Below are 18,194 nucleotides of genomic sequence, written 5' to 3'. Positions count from 1 at the left end.
GTCCTTATTTCAGTGCTCAGCAAGAGCTCAGTAAATATGAGTGATTGATGGATTGATGAATTGGAAGCCTGAGGTAGTAGATAGCAGAGTCCAGGTTATAGCTGTGAAGCTGGAGGGAAGAGTGGATTCAGTCAGACCCGGAAACAGTCTGACATGGGACACCAGAAACTCCATGTCTTGAAACCAAGATGGTTCTGGGGAAAATAGGACAATTGCATATTTCATTCCTTAAATATTGCTACTCTGGTTGGCTAATTATATACACATTCTAAGTCTTGACTCCGTTGTGAATTTGAGTAACCTCCATTTCCAGTTTTCAAACTTAACATTTCTTAATGTCTTTTCAGCGGAACTCCCTCCTCCATACACAGCTATCGCCAGTCCAGATGCCAGTGGTGTTCCTGTAATAAACTGCCGGGTGTGCCAGTCTCTAATCAATTTGGATGGCAAGCTTCACCAGCATGTGGTTAAGTGCACAGTGTGCAACGAAGCTACGGTAAGTGGGATTTTTGAGCTAGATGGATTGCGTATCTCCTGATTTAAGTTTGGAAGGAAGAAGACTGAAAGTTGTTCCTAATTATTTACAGTTGAGTTCCAACCGTGATGGAATTGAATCCCTGTTCTGATTCTAGTTACAATACAAATAATTTTATGGTGTGACTAGGTTCTGCAGAATTTTGGCATGATTTCTTGCCAGTAGGTTGTTCACAGAGATTTTCTTGGCTAGTATGGACAAGTATTTACTACTGGTGACTGGGCTATAAACTGTTTTATAAATAGTCTGCTGACCAATCATAACTGGGTTCCTAACCATTTTTGTACAAGTTCTTCTAATGAAAAGTCTCAGCAACAAAATTTTCCTGACTAATGTAATCAGGGTTTGTCAGAAGAGCATTGAACCTAGATTTCATAAGCATAGTTTCATTTGTGGTGGGTAAAGCGTGGTTTTGTAAATGGCTTAAAGTTTTCAGTAACCATATACCGTTGTACAGGACCTGATTGAATTCCAGTGGTTGCCCGTTCACCTCTGCATCAATCAAAAACTCCTCCCCATTGGCTTTAAAACACTCTTCAACACTATCCCATCTTACCTCCCCTCACTTCTTTCCTTCTGCAACTCAGCCTGCACACTTCACTCCTCTAGTGCTAACCTTCTTAGTCTGCCTCGATTTCTCCTGCCTTGCCGCCGACCCCTAGACCAAGTCCTGCCTCTGGCCTGAAACACCCTCCCTCCTCAAATCGACACTTTTTATTCTCCCTCACCTTCAAAGCCTTGCTGAAGGCACATCTCCTCCAAGAGGCCTTCCCAGACTAAGCCCCACTTTTCCTCATCTCCCACTCCCTTCTGCTTTGTTCTGACTTGCTCCTTTTGCTCTACCCTCCTCCCAGCCTCACAGCACTTTCGAACATATCTGTCATTTTATTTATTTGTATTGATATCTCTCTCCCCCACTGTAGACTGTAAGCTCCTTATGGACAGGGAATGTGACTGTTTATTGTTGTACTCTCCCAAGCGCTTAGTACAGTGCTCTGCACACAGTAAGAGCACAAATACGATTGAATGAATTAATAATTGGACAGTAGCTGCCTATCACTTTGAACTAATGGAGTCAGAAAGACTGACAAAATGAAATTAATATTCCAGTTTCACCATGAATAAGAGGGAAAAGACCATAGCCCCCGCTCCTTGACAAGTAGCAACTGGAGGAACTGAGGTTGATTCCCTTTTCCCCTCCTCGTTTCTTCTAAGCCTTGGGTCCCAGTTTCTCTTCTTGCTCAGACTGTTGCAGACTGAGGACTCCAAACAGTGGCTTTTGGGCAACATATCTAGAAATCTCCCTGCACCCTTGATCTTCCAAATAATAATAATAATAGTAATAATAATAAGCACTTTCTGTCAAGCACTGTACTAAGAGCTGGGGTAGGTAAAAAGTAGTCAGGTCACAAATGTCTCCCCATTCTCCCCCTTCTAGACTGTAAGCTTATTGTGGGCAGGGAATGCATCTGTCACCTCTGTTATATTGTACTTTCCCAAGTGCTTAGTACAATGCTCTGCATACAGTAAGAATTTAATAAACTTGGCTCTACCACTCGTCTGATGTGTGACCTTGGGCAAGTCACTTAACTTCTTTTTGCCTCATACCTCATCTATAAAATGTGGATTAAGACCGTGATCCCCCAAGGGGACATGGACTGTGTCCAACCTGATTAGCTTGAATCCACTCCACTGCTTAATACAGTGCCTAGCACATAGTAAACACTTAACAAATCCTGTAAAAAATGTGATTGATAGGAGGGAGAATAGGCATTGACTCTCCATTTTGAAGATGAGGGAACTGAGGTACAGTGAAGTGACTTGCCCAAGGTCACACAGCAGACAGTGGAGGACCCTGGATTAGAACCCAGGTCATCTGACTCCCCTGCCTGTGCTCTTTCCACTAGGCCACACTGCTTTGGCTCCATCAAGGACGAGCCATAGGTTCAGGTAGTGGGGACTTACTGACTACATGATTATCCAGCAATTGGATTTGAAAAATGGACAGATCAATTACAGCCATGCACGGTGCCGAGTGCGGACTGGCTGCTGTCTGAGTCCCATCATGTTGGCTCGGTGTCAAGCTCTTGGACAATGAAGGTTTTGGTGCAAGGATCTCCATGACAACCTCTCAGCAACATTATTGCAGCAAAAAATAAGCTCGTCCATGTAAATAAACTCTAGTAGCGAGTGAGCGCTCCTTTGAGACCTTACCTCTGAGGGAAGCACCAACCCTTTGTTTGACAAGGCAACATCACTGATATTGCCCCTGTGGAAAAAAACCCACTTCAAAACCTACTGCAGCAAATAAATGTATTTTTAATCACTGCACTACGATCGGGAAGACTACACAAACCTGCAAAGTGTGGGGATAAGTAGATCAACCTAAGAAACACGGGTGACTAGTGGATATGGTCACCAATCAATCAATGAATCAATTGTACCACCAAAGCAGGGTATTTATGTATCACTGATGTTGTATAGATAACCTTGTATATGTTATTTCAGGAGCAATGTGAGCACCCGATTGACTGGGATGGAGTCCGCTTCCCACCTACATATTCTTTTCCAGTGCTTAGTACAGTGCTCTGCACACAATAAGAGCTTAATAAATACTATCACTATTACTACTAATGCAAATCATTTTGCCCCCATCGCAGGTAAGGAGAGAATACTTCAAAAATGGCAACAGAAGTTCAGTAATCAAAACAGGTCTTCCATCACTGCAGGAGACGTTGTAGAAAGCCTTGAGCATAAAGCAAAATGTGGAAGGCAGAGCCTTCATTTGGGAAATAATTGCCATAAAAACAATGAAAATTTGATGGCATTCCTGAAAAGTCTGTAAGCAAGGAAAAAAACATAATAAAATAATGTCACTAATGATAATATACCAAGCACTCTGTCAGATAAAAGATAATCAGGTCAGATAATAAGAATAATTGTGATATTTAAGGGCTTACTATATACCAGGCACCACACTAAACTCTGAGGAGGGTACAAGCAAATTGAGTTGGATACAGACCCACTCCCATATGGAGCTCACAATCTCAAACCCCATTTTACATATCAGGTAACTGAGGCACCGAGAAGTTAAGTAACTAGCCCGAGGTCACATTGCAGATAAGTGACAGAGCTAGGATTCGAACCCAGGTCCTTCTGACTCCCCGGTCTGTGCTCTATCCGCTAAGCCATACTGTTTCTCAGTGCACTGTTCTAAAGTTTGGGGGAATACGGTATAACAGAGTTAGCAGATATGTTCTCAGCCCAAAAAGAGCTTATGGCCTAGAGGGGGAGATAGGCATTAATATAAATAATATATTTGATCATTAAAACATAGTTCATTGGGTGGAACATGTGTAAAAAATAAATGAAAGCGAAACAAATGTTTAAAAAGATAGTCTCAAACAAAATGATAGAGCAGTCGATTTGGGGCAGAGTTTAGCAGCAATTATAGCAGTCTACCTTGCAGCAATCAGGAGAGAGATTGCTTTACGCCAACAGAGGCTTCCAGAAGTATGGGAAACCTAGAGACATTCATAAATAGCAAAATACTGTGAATGAAAGATGTATCAGGGTATCAAAGACAATCTTGTTGCCAGGGTGGAGAGTAGAATAATGATCTCCTAGAGGTTTGTTTGGCCATATTATATGATGATGATGATGGTATTTGTTAAGGGCTTACTATTGCCAGACACTGTAGAAAGCCCTGGGGTGGATACAAGCAAACTGAGTTGGACACTGTCACTGTCCCATGTAGAGCTCACAGTCTCAACCCCCATTTTACAGATGAGATAACTGAGGCACAGAGAAGTGAAATGACTTACCCAAGGTCACCCAGCAGACAAGCGGCAGAGCCAGGATTAGAACCCATGACCTCCTGATTCCCAGGCCCGTGCTCTATCCTCTGCACCGTGCTGCTTCTCATACCATATGCCTAGATGGGACCTAATAACCAATAGTGTCAACTTCATTCAGTCATATTTATTGAGCACTTCCTGTGTGCAAAGCACTGTACTAACTGCTTGGGAGAGGACGATATAAAAATAAACAGACACGTTCCCTGCCCACAGTGCAACTACAAAGGACATCTCTGTATTAACCTTGGAAGAACTCAGGGTAGTGAATGTGAATGAAAGAGGATACATGAAAGAAAAATCGGCATCTAAAATACATTGTATTTTGGCATGAATCCACTCGGTCCCCCTGAAATCCCTTGGGAGTTGTTAGCGCATTTGGTATGCATAACTAACACCACTCATTATCCTAGGGATTTAAAATCCCACCAAATGATTTTGTGTTTCACTAGTAGAAACTAACCAGAGAAGTGAAATTGGGGAGTAGAAGATTAATCAATTACAATTATTGGCACCTACTCAGAGCTAGGCACTGTAAGCTAGACATCAGACTTACTGTAGACTGTAAGCTCATTGTGGGCAGGGAATGATTCTGTTTATTGTTATATTGTACTCTCCCAAGGGCTTAGTATGGTGCTCGGCAGGCAGTAAGCGCTCAATAAATACAATTGAATAAATAGTAATCATCACAATGGACTGATTAGGTTCCTACTTTGTGCAAAGCCCCATGCTGAGCACTGAAAAAAAAAGCACTCCTTGCACTTCACAGAGTTCAAAATTGAAGAATTAGTGGGTGAGGAGGCTTTAGTATTAGACACAAATAGGTAAAAACACAAAAATACATATATTTAGCAGTAATAGTTTTTATTAAGTGCTTACCGTGGGTTGAGCACTGTACTGAGCACTGGGAAAAATCCATTCGTAGGAGTTAGACTTAGTACCTGGCCTTCTAAGGGTTCACAGTCTTAAACTAAGGTGGAGAACTGTTTGGTGACAGACACAATAGGGAAGATGAAATAATACAAATGCTAAATGAGGTGGAGATGAATGCCTTCTGAATAATTGTCTTGTCTTATGCTGTTGAGTCATTTCTGACCCATAGCGACACCATGGCACATCACTCAGAGTGTCCCGCTCTATCTACAATCTTCTGGTAGTTTTTCCAAAGAGTTTTCTTGGTAAAAATATGGAAGTGGTTTACCATTGCCATCTTCCACACAGTAAACTTGAGTCTCCACCCTCGAGTTTCTCCCAAGCTGCAGTTGCCCAGCACAGATGAGTTTTGACTTGCAGCAGATTGCCTTCCACTCGCTAACCACTGCCCATGCTAGGAATGGAATGGATATGCCTCTACTTGACTCTCCCTCCCATAGTCGAGACTGATGGAGTACTGGAAACTCTTCAGGTGCGATCCTGAGAGTGGATCTCTGAATAATAGGGTCATGGGAATCAATCAATTAATTGTACTATTTGAGGGCCTACTATGTGCAGAGCACTGTAAGAAGAGCTTAGGAGAGTACAACACAACAGAGTTGGTACACATCTTCCCTGCCCACCGGGAGCTTACAGTCTAGAAGGGGAGACAGACATTAAAATTAATTACAGAGCCAAGGATGGGATGAATATCAGGCTAAAAAATGGTAAAAATTCAAGAGTAAGGGTGATGCAGAAGGGAGAGAGAGAGTAGGGAAAATGAGGACTTAATTGCCTCTTTGGAGAAGATGTGAATGTAATAAGATTTTGAAGGTGGAGACAGTGACAGTGTGTTGTATATGAAATGGAAAGGAGGTTTCCAGAGCAGAGGAAGGATGTCACAAGGAGTTGGTGACGTAGATGAGTTATACTGAAAAGAGCTGGGTTGTAGTAAGAAATCAGCAGGGTAAGCTAGGAGGGGGCAGGCCGATGGAGTGTTTTAAAGTCAATGGTAAGGAGTTTCTGTTTAATGTAGAAGTGGATGGACAACCAGTTGGAGGTTCTTAAGAAGTGTGGCGACATGGACTGAACTTTTTTTTAGGAATATAGTCTGGGCAGCAGAGTGAAGTAGGGACTGGAGTGAGGAGGCAGGGAGGTGAGAAAGGAGACTGGTGCAGTAGCTAAGGCAGGAGAAGTTCTTGGATCAGCATAGTAGCAGTTTGTATGGAGAGGAAAAGGTAGGTTTTAGTGATGTGAAGGGAGAACTGACAGGACTTGGTGACAGTGAATATGGGTCTGGGAAGGTGGTGGTGGTGTTTACAGGGATGGGAAAGTCATGGGGAGGACAGGGTTTGGGTAGGAATATGAGGAATTCTGTTTCGACCATATGAGGTTTGAGCTTTTGGAAAGACATCCATATAGAGATGTCAATAAGGCAGGAGAAAACGCTGGACTACCGTGAAGGAGAGAGGACAGAGTTGGTAGTTGAAACCGTGGGAGTGAATGAATTCTCTGAGGGAGTGGGTGTAGGTGGAGAAGAGAAGGGGACCCAGAACTGAGCCTTGAGAGACTCCCACTGTTATAGGTCGAGAGGAAGAGGAGAAGCCTACAGAAGAGACTGAGTGGCTAGAGAGATTGGAGGAGAACCATGAGAGAAGTGTCAGTTAAGCCAAGGGTAGGTAATGTTTCCAGCTGATGGCAGCTGATAGGTAAAGGAGGATTAGGATAGAGTACAGGCCATTGGATTTGACAAGAAGGAGGCCATTGCTGACCTTTGAGAGGGGGTGTGCCTGCAGTGAAGGGAGCAGAAACCAGGTTGGAGGGGATCAAGGAGATTATTGGAGGAGAGGAAGTGGAGGTAGGGGCTGAAAACAACTGACTCAAGGAATTTGGAAAGAACAGTAGGAGGGAAATAGGGAGGTAATTGGAGGGATTGTGGGATCAAAGGAAAGGTTTTTTTAGGATAGGGGAGACAGCATTTTTGAAGGCAGTAGGATGAAGCCATTGGAGAGTAAACCATTGGTGGTCAGGGAGTGAAAAGGGAGGGGGTAAGATATCCGTTAAGGTGTGAAGGGATGGGATGAGAGGTGCAGATGGAGGGGGTGGATTTTGTGAGGAGGCAGGAGATCTCCTCTTGAGATACTGCTGGGAAAGATGGAAGAGTCAAAGAGTGGGAAGGAGAAGGGTGGCCTGGAGAAGAGTGGAGGAGATTTTAGGTAGATCATGTTTGATGGTTTTAATTTTATCACTAAAGTACATGTCCCAGTTATTAGGGGCAAGAGATGGCAGAGCGAGAAGGTGGGGTTTTTCATGGTATTTGTTAAGCACTTACTATGTTCCAGGCACTGTACTAAATACTGGGGTAGATAAAAGCTAATCAGATTGGGCACTGTCCCTGTCCTACATAGGTCTCACAGTCTTGAACCCCATTTTACAGATGAGGCAACTGTGGCACAGCAGTTGAAGTGACTTGTCCAAGATTACACAGCAGACAAGTGGCAGTCAGAATTAGAACCCAGGTCCTTCTGACTCTCAGGTCTGTCCACTAAGGAAGAAGTTAAATGTCTGAAACAGCTGGCATGGCCAATGGGCATGTGTTTCACTAAGCATAGAGAAATGATGTTACCGGGCAGAGTTAAGCAGATGAGGTTGTTTGAGTTGGACAGGGTCAGTCTGATATCTTGATTTTTGCCAGCAGTGTTCCCCAGCTCATGCACAGGAGAAGAGGAAGTCTCTGTCCAATACATCTGGTGGCAAAGAGGACTGGGTAGGGGCCTCCCAGTGCTGTCCCCTGGTTCTTTCAGAGTCCAGTCACAACCAATGTCTTCCCAACGTTTTCAGTTTAGTGGCAGCCTCCACCTGCTGAAGCTTGAATCTCCCGTAGCCCCCAGACTCCAGGGCAGGCTGGGAGCAAATGCCCAGGGTGGAGTAGCGTTGGGGTTGATTGGCAGGCCACTGGGGTAGGAGGCTGGAGAGGTGCACTACTGCAGCTTGAGGCTATCATAATAATAATAATTTTGGTATTTGTTAAGCGCTTACTATGTGCAGAGCACTGTTCTAAGCGCTGGGGTAGATACAGGGTAATCAGGTTGTCCCACGTGAGGCTCACAGTTACAGATGAGGTAACTGAGGCACAGAGAAGTTAAGTAACTTACCCAGAGTCACACAGCTGACAAGTGGCAGAGCCGGAAGTCGAACCCATGACCTCTGACTCCGAAGCCCAGGCTCTTTCCACTGAGCCACGCTGTTTCCCATGGCACCACAAGCCCAGGACAGGTCATTAGCGAAGTACTAGCGTGTCCTAAGTACTTGGGGAAAGAACTATGATAGGTATGGGTTCCTTTCCCTCAAGATTACAAGCTAATGGGGGAAGAGAGACAAATATCACTTCCAGAAAGTGAAAACCTAAGGATAAATAAGCTTTATGGATAGAAGAGAAGGAGTTGAGGATTGTAAGGAAGAGGATTAAATTTGCTTAACCACTATGAGCTTATGGGCCCTGAATGTGTCTGCTAATTCTGCTGTATTGTATTCTTCCAAGCGTTTAGTACAGTGCTTTAAACATAGTAAGCACTCAATTAATAATGTTGATTGATTGGGAAGAGAATACAGAGGAGACTTTACTAGGGGTATGGACCCAAGACAGCTGAATCAGAATTGGAGTTACAGTGGGGAGAAAATACAAGACCTCAGGAAATGCTGTTTTGAGGATTTGAGAAGCTGAGGAGTTGGGGGATCAGTGAAAGAAGGATTGCCAGGAATGTCCATGAAAGTTTTGATTCTGGAGTTCGAGTAAGGTGGAGCTTTTAGAAATCTAAAATGTAAACAAAAAAGTGCTTGAATATAGTGACAGCCTGTCTGGGAAGTAGGAAAGAATGTGAATGTTTTCCAGATGCTACTATTATCTGAAAAGGGATAGAATCCAAGCAGATTCTTCGGTGTGAAACGATAGTCCCTCAAGGGCAGGGACACTGCAGTCTGTGACAAAATGCCTTAAAAGATAAGAGTCCTCCTGTTAACTTTTGAAGACATCATGGCAGTGTTGCATCACAGGGAATGAGTCTGGGAAGCAAGAATGGGGGTGTTTTATGTATCTTATGGACATACTAGTGGTCATCGAAAAATGTTTCAGAACACCCGCCACCACCCCTGGGGGGTTCCTGCTCCAACAGGCAAGGCTCTCCCTGCTTTTCTGTCTCTCTGCCCTTAATTTTCAAACTCAAACCTGCTATTTAAAATTGAAACACTGATTGTATCGATTACCTGCTAGCTTGTTTAGTTGTTTTGATGTCTGTCTCCCCCTTTCTACACTGTGAGCCCCTTGTTGGGCAGGTATCGTCTCTATTTGTTGATGAAATGTATTTTCCAAGCGCTTAGTACAGTGCTCTGCACACAGTAGGTGCTCAATAAATACGATTTGAATGAATGAATGAATGAATGGATTCCTAGCCCTGCAGCCTGATTCTATTCCAGCCCTGGTTTTCTGGGTTTCCCAGAGGCTATGAGGGTGTCAGGATAGGTTGGTGCTGACATATGGTCAAATGCTGCTTCCAGTTGGCTTTGGGCTAAGCCATGACTTGTGTAACTTGCCATTGTCTCTACTCTCTGAAGGCCCTCGACCTTCTCTCCCCACTCCTGAGTGATGACTGTCAAACCCTTGTTGATAATCCACCAACATCGGCTCTGTCAATATGGTAGTAAGTTGTCGGGAGTGGTTAAAACAAAACTGTAAAGAGGTTTTCTCTGAATTTTCTGTGGCAAAGACATTTGGAAATGTGTAAAAGGGAGAAGATAAAGATTCTATCATGTCGATCACTCACTGTTATGCTTGAATCTTTTTTTGTTGTTGTTGTTTAGCCAATCAAAAACCCTCCAACAGGGAAGAAATACGTTAGATGTCCGTGTAATTGTCTCCTGATCTGTAAGGATACATCTCGACGAATAGGGTGCCCAAGGCCTAATTGGTAAGAGCTAAAGTTGCTTAATTGTGGCATATCTTTCTTTTTTTATTTGGGGTTAAAGAAGCCTGTTCCTAAAGTGGCCGAAGAGAGCTGCTTACAAGAACACTTCAGATTATTTGTGGATTTAAGTTATCCTTGCTAACAGTTAAAGAAAATAAATTGTTTCCTTATACCGAATGAAGATATAGTTTATTTACACAATTGTGAAGTACCAGCTCAAAACTTTATTGTATTGTATTCGCTCAGGTTTTTTGTACAGTGCTCTGCACCCAGTAAACAATTGATTAATCAATCGATGGTATTTATCGAGTGCGTACTATGTGCAGAACGCTGTTCTAAGCGCTTGAGAGAGTGCAGTGTTAAGAGAATAAGTAGATATGTTCCCTGCCCATAATTAGCTTACTACTCAAAAAACAGTCTAGTAAATCCTATGTCCCCCCTAAAAGCCTTTCCTGAATAGTTCAAACACTCTAGTTGCATCAATCCAACACCCACCCTTAACACTTAGGTATTTTTATATCCTTTCTCCAGCACTTATAGTGGAAAGAGCCCGAGCTTGGGAGTCAGAGGTCATGGATTCGAATCCTGGCTCTGCCACTTGTCACCTGAGTGACTGTGGGCAAGTCACTTAACTTCTCTGTGCTTCATTTACCTCATCTGTATAAAATGGAGATTAACTGTGAGCCTCACGTGGGACAACCTGATGACCCTGTATCTTCCCCAGCCCGTAGAACAGTGCTCTGCACATAGTAAACAATTAACAAATACCAACATTATTATTGTTATTATATTGATATTTTCATTTATGTATTGCTTCATTTTTTTCCACATTCAGCTATTTAATCCTGGTATTTTTGTGGTTTTTACTGTTATGTCCATGTATTTCCTCCTGCTTTCCTAATTTGTAATTCTGTCTCCATAAAATTACAAGATCTTTGAATGCAGGAAGCATACGTGTTGCTATTATTTTACTTTCTCAAGCACTTAGTACAGTACTTAAGACTTAGGAAGCATGCAGTAAATACTGTTGATTGATCGATACATTTACAATAAATTCCATGTTATTTTTTCTGACCTAAGTAACATGGGAAGACTGAACTTTACCATTCAGTTCTAGAAAGAACTTCTAGAATGTTCTAGAATGAACATCACTGACATCATAGGAACAGATAGAAAATTATTCATATAATTATTTAGTGAATACCCCAGATTATAATAAACCTTCATATTCATAGCTGTGGTTATCTTCCTGGGGTGCTCATAGCCCTTTTCTTATCATTCATCCAAATAACGTGTCTTCTATTAGACTGTAAATTCCTTGAGGACAGGGATGATGTCTCCTAATTCTACTATTAGTAGAGTGCTTGGTACCATGCTCTGCACAGAGTAAACACTGAGTAAATACCACTGATTAATTAACTTTCCATTCCTATCCCAGGGGGCCAATCTTTCTGAATTCCACTTGAGTATTCCCTGCCTGCCAAGCATCTGTGTTTGGATAAGTGGACAATTATTTATTTACTTATTTATATTAATGTCTGTCTCCTCCTCTAGACCATAAGCTTGATGTGGGCAGGGAATATGTTTGTTTATAGTTATAAGGTATTCCCCCAAGCGGTTAGTACAGTGCTTTGCACATGGTAAGCTTTCAATCAATATGATTGATTGACTGACAGACAGTTGGCTGCTTAATAATGGGTTATGTGACAGCTGCTGCCTGGGGTGGCTTCATGTCATTCCCTTCCCAACCCCCACAGCCTGTCCTGCTGTTAAGAGCTGGGAGACTGTGAGCCCGTTATTGGGCAGGGATGGTCTCTATCTGTTGCCGAATTGTAAATTCGAAACGTTTAGTAAAGTGCTCTGCACATAGTAAGCACTCAATAAATACTATTGAATGAATGAACTTTTCAGGCTTACGCTTATTCTCCTTGCGGGCAGGGAATGTGTCTGCCATGTCTGTTATATTGCACTCTTCCAAGAGCTTAGTACAGTGCTCTGCACATAGCACTCAATAAATACCCTTGATTGATTGTTACCAGGCTGCAAGATGGGTGCCAGGCCATCTGGGAAATGGAAGAGCATAAAGTGTTACCTGTCCAACAGGTGATCTAGATGATGTCAGCAATCCTGAGGCAGGTTTGGATGAAAGTCTCATAGGTCCAAAAATGTAACCTTGTCTGCACAGGGTAACCCTCTTGATTTAGGTCCATAGAGCTATATTTGTACTACACAATTTTCTCCCTAAGATAGACTTTTTTAAGGGAAAATTAATTTCAAAAAACAGTCCTACCTAGTGCAGATTGTGGCTGTTATCAGGTGAATCACCTCATCTGACTGTATTTTAGTTCTCTTGCCTATTAATATAGGACCACACCTTGACTTTTTTTGATTAATGATTTCACTGTAATTTGGAAAAATGTAAAACATATATAATAATATTTTTCAAAATTGTTTCAACTTGAAGGAAAATGTATATGTTATTCACTGGGTTAGAACTTTGCACAATCCAGCAATTATCAACTTTTCAAGGGTGCAGTCATACGGAGCTAAACTTCCCTACAGCCTGAAGCACTCTCCGAGGATTAAACGTTACTCAATTCCAGGGAGAATTAAGGTCACGGCTAGAACTAGATCTTGAAGGCTCAGAAGTTTTCTCTGCCTGTGTTCAAACAACTACACTTGCTCTTCTTTTAGGATAAATAAAGAAGAGGGAAGCCTGACACTAGTTGTTCACTTAGCTTTGAATGTCAGATTACTATAACTGGTTCTTGTCCTACTTGAATGTCCCGCCAACACTTCAAACTTAATGTGTCCAAAAAAGAATCCCTCATATTCCCATCCAATCCCTGCCCTCTCCTTGGCTTTCCCATCGCTGTAGACAGCACCAGCATCCTCCCTGTCTCTTATGTCCGTAACCTTGGTGTTATCCTCCGTGCATCTCGCTCATTCAGCCCATATATTCAGTCCGTCACCAAATCCTGTCAGTTCAAACTTCACAACATTGCTAAAATCTGCCCCTTCCTCTCCATCCTAACTGTTACCACTTCAATCCAAACACTTATCCTATCCTTCCTTGAGCACTGCACCAGCTCCGTGCTTTCCTCCACGCCTCCTGTCTCTCCCCATTTCAATCCATACCTCACTCTGCTTCCCAGATCATTTTTCTACAGAAATGTTGGGTCCGTGTTTCCCCACACCTCAAAAACCTCCAGTGGTTGCCCATCCACCTCCACAATCAAACAGAAACTCCTTATCATCAGCTGAAAAGCACTTGATCACCTTGCCCTGCCCTACCTCCCTGATTTCCTAATAATAATACTAATTTTTATTATGGTATTTGCTAGGTGCTTACTATGTGCCAAGTCCTGTTCTAAGTGTTGGTATAGATATGCAAGGTAGGCTGGACAGTCCCTGTCCCACATGGGACTCACACTCTTAATCCCCATTTTACAGATTAGGTAACTGAGGCCCAGAGAAGTGAACTGACTTGTCCAAGATCACCCAGCAGACAAGGGGCAGAACCAGAATTAGAGCCCAGGTCATTCTGACTCCCAGGCCCATGCTTTATCCATTAAGCTATGCTGCTTCTCATTTCCTACTACAACCCAGGCCACATTCTTAACTTCTCTAATGCCAACCTACTCACTGTACCTCGATCTTGGCTTTCTTACCACCAGTCCCTTGCTCATGTCCTGCCTCTGGCCTGGAACATCTTCCCTTTCCGTATCCGACAGAAGTTCACTCTCTCCACTTTCAAAGCCTTGTTAATAGCACATCTCCTCCAAGAGGCCTTCCCTGACTAAGCCCTCCTTTCTTCTTCTCCCTCTCCCTTCTACATTACCCTTGCACTTGGATTTCCACCTTTTATTCCCCAGTCCTTCAACCCCACAGAATTTATGTACGTATCTGTAATTTATTTATATGAATGTCTGTCTCTCCCTCTAGATGGATAACTCCTGTGGGCAAGGAACATGTCTACCAACTCTGTTGAACTGTACTTTCTTAAGCTCTTATTATAGTTCTCTGCACACGGTAAATGCGCAAATACGATTGATAATGAGCATGGTGGTTATGACAAACACACTCCTTTTAGGAAGACCACTTTACTATGTATCATGTGAAAGGTCATCCTCACTGGAAATTTAAAACCCATATCTAGTGATAGCCAGGTTTGTCTCTGAGGGGGTACAGGACCTGGGGCCGATGAATTGGTGTGAGCCATGCTATTGGGCTCCGTTCTTGTCAGGGAATAATTCCACTCCTTAAACCACAATTCTTCATCTCTCTTCTTACACTGACCTGGCCCTAGATCCATTGGTTTGGGAGACAATTTACGAGTCCTCTCTCTCCCACAGCTGAAAAACTAGACCCAGTGGTCCCACTGCTCAAGAGTGTGGGAGCCCCCTAGAGTGAGGGGCCAGAGTCAATAGCCCTAATATTCTTTAAGTAGGCCCTGCGAATGGCCATAGTTTTCATTGAATGTTCACTCATTCTTTCAATCGTATTTATTGAGCACTTACTGTGTGCAAAGCACTGTACTAAGTGCTTGGGAGTGTACAATATAAGAACAGCCATATTCCTGCACACCTTGAGCTCACAGTCTAGAGGAGACAGATATTACTGCAAAAAATAGATAAATTGCAGATATATATTATATATACATATATATGCATATGTGCTTTGGGGATGGGAGGGAGGATAATGGAGTCAGTAAGAGCGGCGCAGAAGGGAGTGGGAGAAGAGAAGAGGGCCTAGTGAGGGAAGGCTTCTGGGAGGAGATGTTGTGTGACAAATAGATTGTTACCATCCATCATCAGTACTTATTGAGCCACCTTCTGTTCACAGAGCATTGTACTAAATGCTTGAGAGAGTTTGATGGAAGCAAGCTCTTTTCTAGACTGCTGATTCTGCAAGAGGCGTGGGCTTCAAATCTAATGCATTTTATGTGGGAGTTCTAGCCATACATCGATGTGTTAATAAGAACCTAAATAGAATGTTCTCTACTTCAAGAGTGCACTTGCAGGCTAATGGTGCTCTTTTTGTTTTGTTTTTTCCTCCCTGTAGTCGACGCATTATTAATCTGGGTCCCATGATGCTCATTCCTGAAGAGCAACCGGCCCAACCCGCATTGCCAATCCAGCCAGAAGGTACTCGGGTGGTGTGTGGGCACTGTGGAAACACATTCCTGGTGGGTAACTGAAATGTTTCAGCTAACGTGCCCTGACACATTATTGCACCAAACTATAACCATGTTGTTGGTTTTTTTAGCCCATCTTTAGTTATGAAGGATGTCTGTCCTTTTATCCCCAAGATGAAGGGACTAAGAGAGATTCTGCTGCTGTAACATATGAACTCTTGTTCTGCAGAGATTCACTTTGGCTTTGTAAATGAAAAGATGATACCTTTTTGAGAATTTATAAAGCTAATTTAATTGCTTTTAACATAAGAGATTAAATTCACCATAATTTATATCCAAATATTTCAATGGATCTTGGTTGCCCTGATGATCTTAGTGGAAAATCGATAACACATTGATTGACAGATGCATTAATTCATGATTAAACTGCTCTCTGGTTTTGCTGAATGAATAGATGGCTGTGCATGTCTTTGCAATACAGTAAAGCTAAAGAGATTCAAGAGATTGAGAGGAAGGAAAGCAATCTGCTCTGGCCAAGATGTAGGACTGTTTCTTGAAATCTAGTGTTTTCACTTTCAGGAAATCTCAGACAGAAAGCAAGAAAAATAAATTGATTATAGTGTACTCATTTAGCAGGGGCAGAATAATTGATCCATGTGCCCATTCTATGATTAAGGACAAAAGGGGTGCTGTCTTTTTTAAAATGATACTGCTGGGAGGAGGCATAAGAACGGTTGAATTGAGGCAGTCTTAGAGGGACCAAAAAGGGTGATTCTTATAGTTGGGCATAAAGAGGGAATTTAGTGGTTGGAAGGAGTTTTCTTCCATGCAGAAATCTGGAGATATTAAATCTTCTTCCATTTGTTTGTTTATTAATAATAATGGTAATAATAGTTGTGGTATTTAAGTGATTACTATGTACCAGGCACTATACTAAGTGCTGGGGTAGATACAAGATAATCGGGTTGGACACAGACCCTGTCCCTCACAGGGCTCACGGTCTTAATACCCATTTTACAGATGAGGGAACTGAGGCCCAGAGAATCTAAGTGACTTGCCCAAGGTCACACATCAGACAAGTGGTGGAGGCGGGATTAGACTCATGCCCTCTGACTCCCAGGCCTGTACTCTATCCAGTAGGCCACACTGCTTCTCATGAATAAATGAATGACTGAAGGAGCTGGAACAGGAAGGGTAGGTGTAGGCCAACTAGAGAAGAGAATGCGAGCTTGGCTTGGGTAGGAAGTGCAGCCCTGGGTAGGCCGGAAAGTCACGTTATCCTGATTTGTGTCCCGCATCATTCTGGCTTTGGGGCCCTGGAGTCCTGACTGGAAATTTTCCTGATTCAAACTGGAATCTGAGCTCACATCCATAGAATTGTCCCTGGAACAGATGGGATTTATAGTCTCAGTGACATGGATGCATATTTATTCTGGTACTTCCATCTTGGGAAGAATCTGTAAACCCTGCTAAAGCCCTACTCAGGACAGGAAAGGAAGAGAAAGAACATCTCTTGGAGAGACGGAGGGGTTCAGTGGTGGTGGAGAGGCCTGGCCTGTGGCTCAGGATTCATTATGCTCTGGGCTGGATCCATATAGTGTTTGCAAACGATGGCCCGGCCTGACTGTTTTAGCTATTGTGAGACTCAGAGATGCTTCTAGCTTCGCTTTGTCCCTTCTTATTTTTAGCGGTATTTGCTAAGCGCTTACTATGTGCCAGGCACTGTATTAAGCCCCGGGGCAGGGACAAGCTAATCAGGATGGACACAGACCCTGACCCACAAGGGGTTCACAGTCTTAATCTCCATTTTACAGATGAGGTAGCTGAGGCACAGAGAAGTTAAGTGACTTGTCCAGGGTCACAGAGCAGACAAATGGCAATACCGGATTAGAACCCAGGGCCTTCTGACTCCCAAAACTGTACTCTGCCCTCATCCCTTCAGCCCCAGTGATATTTCCTCTCTCATACCCACAGTAGTAGTTCAATGGGAGATGCGTAGCCCTTCCTATCTGGCTACCCTATATGGGTTTTCAGCTAAGAGGACAATGGGTGCTCTCTTTGATGGGGAGATTACATGTAAGGAGCAGTGACCTCCTTGGTCTCCATCCCAAAACCTCATCTCTAGGTCTGGGGATCCTGGAGACCTGGAATGGGGGCTGTGGGAATCAGATGAGTTTTAGAAAGGGAAAGTTGGCAGTGATGCACTGATGGATTCTGAACAAATGGATGTGATGGAAGAAATTTTCCTCCCTCCCCTGCCCCCTTGTCAGTTGTTACAGACTTTTTTAACTTTACAGTTCAAGGCCATCTGTGTCTTGTGCCTGTAAGTTAATCACCTGTTGTTCCCTTCTGCTATCAGAAAATTCTCTAATTGGCCCAGACCATACTTTTACCCTCTCAGAGATGGACAATATAAACCCAGTGTATGGAAGACAATACTTTCCCTCTACCAACTTGTTAATGAAGGGCAACCCTCATCTTGTTTCATTTATGTTTTTCTTAATTGAAAACTCACCATAGTGTGTCAAGGATCATTCTCAATTATGACAAAACCGCTTTCCATTTAATTTCAAAACAGTACTAGCCTTCAACTCTGACCCATATTCCAAAGGACTCTTTCAGGTTGATTTTAACTTCCATTCAATCTTATTCATTGAGCGCTTACTATGTGCAGAGCACTATACTAAGGTGATGAGTTGCTAAGAGAGCCACCAGTTAAAATGTATAGAGCAATTAAATTTATAACATTGCCCAGTTTCCTTTAGAAAGTTTGGGACATGGGAGAGAGTGCTGCA

General features: G+C 42.9%; 1 protein-coding gene and 1 non-coding gene across 3 annotated transcripts in view; one reads left to right on the top strand and one right to left on the bottom strand.

Moving 5' to 3' along the window:
- The window catches only part of PIP4P2 (phosphatidylinositol-4,5-bisphosphate 4-phosphatase 2), a 57,112-nt gene that overhangs the window by 20,534 nt on the left and 18,384 nt on the right, over positions 1-18,194 (top strand). The window contains exons 2-4 of one of the 2 annotated variants that reach the window (XM_029064204.1): positions 348-496; positions 10,159-10,265; positions 15,327-15,409. In XM_029064204.1, coding sequence (XP_028920037.1) covers positions 348-496; positions 10,159-10,265; positions 15,327-15,409 — 339 coding nt within the window. Of the gene's footprint in view, positions 1-347; positions 497-10,158; positions 10,266-15,326; positions 15,451-18,194 lie in introns of both variants that reach the window. The other variant, XM_029064202.1, reaches the window with a different exon arrangement.
- LOC114811434 lies at positions 5,675-5,812 on the bottom strand. The gene has a single exon (XR_003759137.1). It is a non-coding gene; the product is annotated as a small nucleolar RNA SNORA7 (small nucleolar RNA).

Source organism: Ornithorhynchus anatinus, chromosome 4, assembly GCF_004115215.2.
Source record: "Ornithorhynchus anatinus isolate Pmale09 chromosome 4, mOrnAna1.pri.v4, whole genome shotgun sequence".
NCBI classification, from domain to species: Eukaryota; Metazoa; Chordata; class Mammalia; order Monotremata; family Ornithorhynchidae; genus Ornithorhynchus; species Ornithorhynchus anatinus.
The sequence above is the reverse complement of the archived record's forward strand: the minus strand, read 5'-3'. Positions and strand labels throughout refer to the sequence as shown.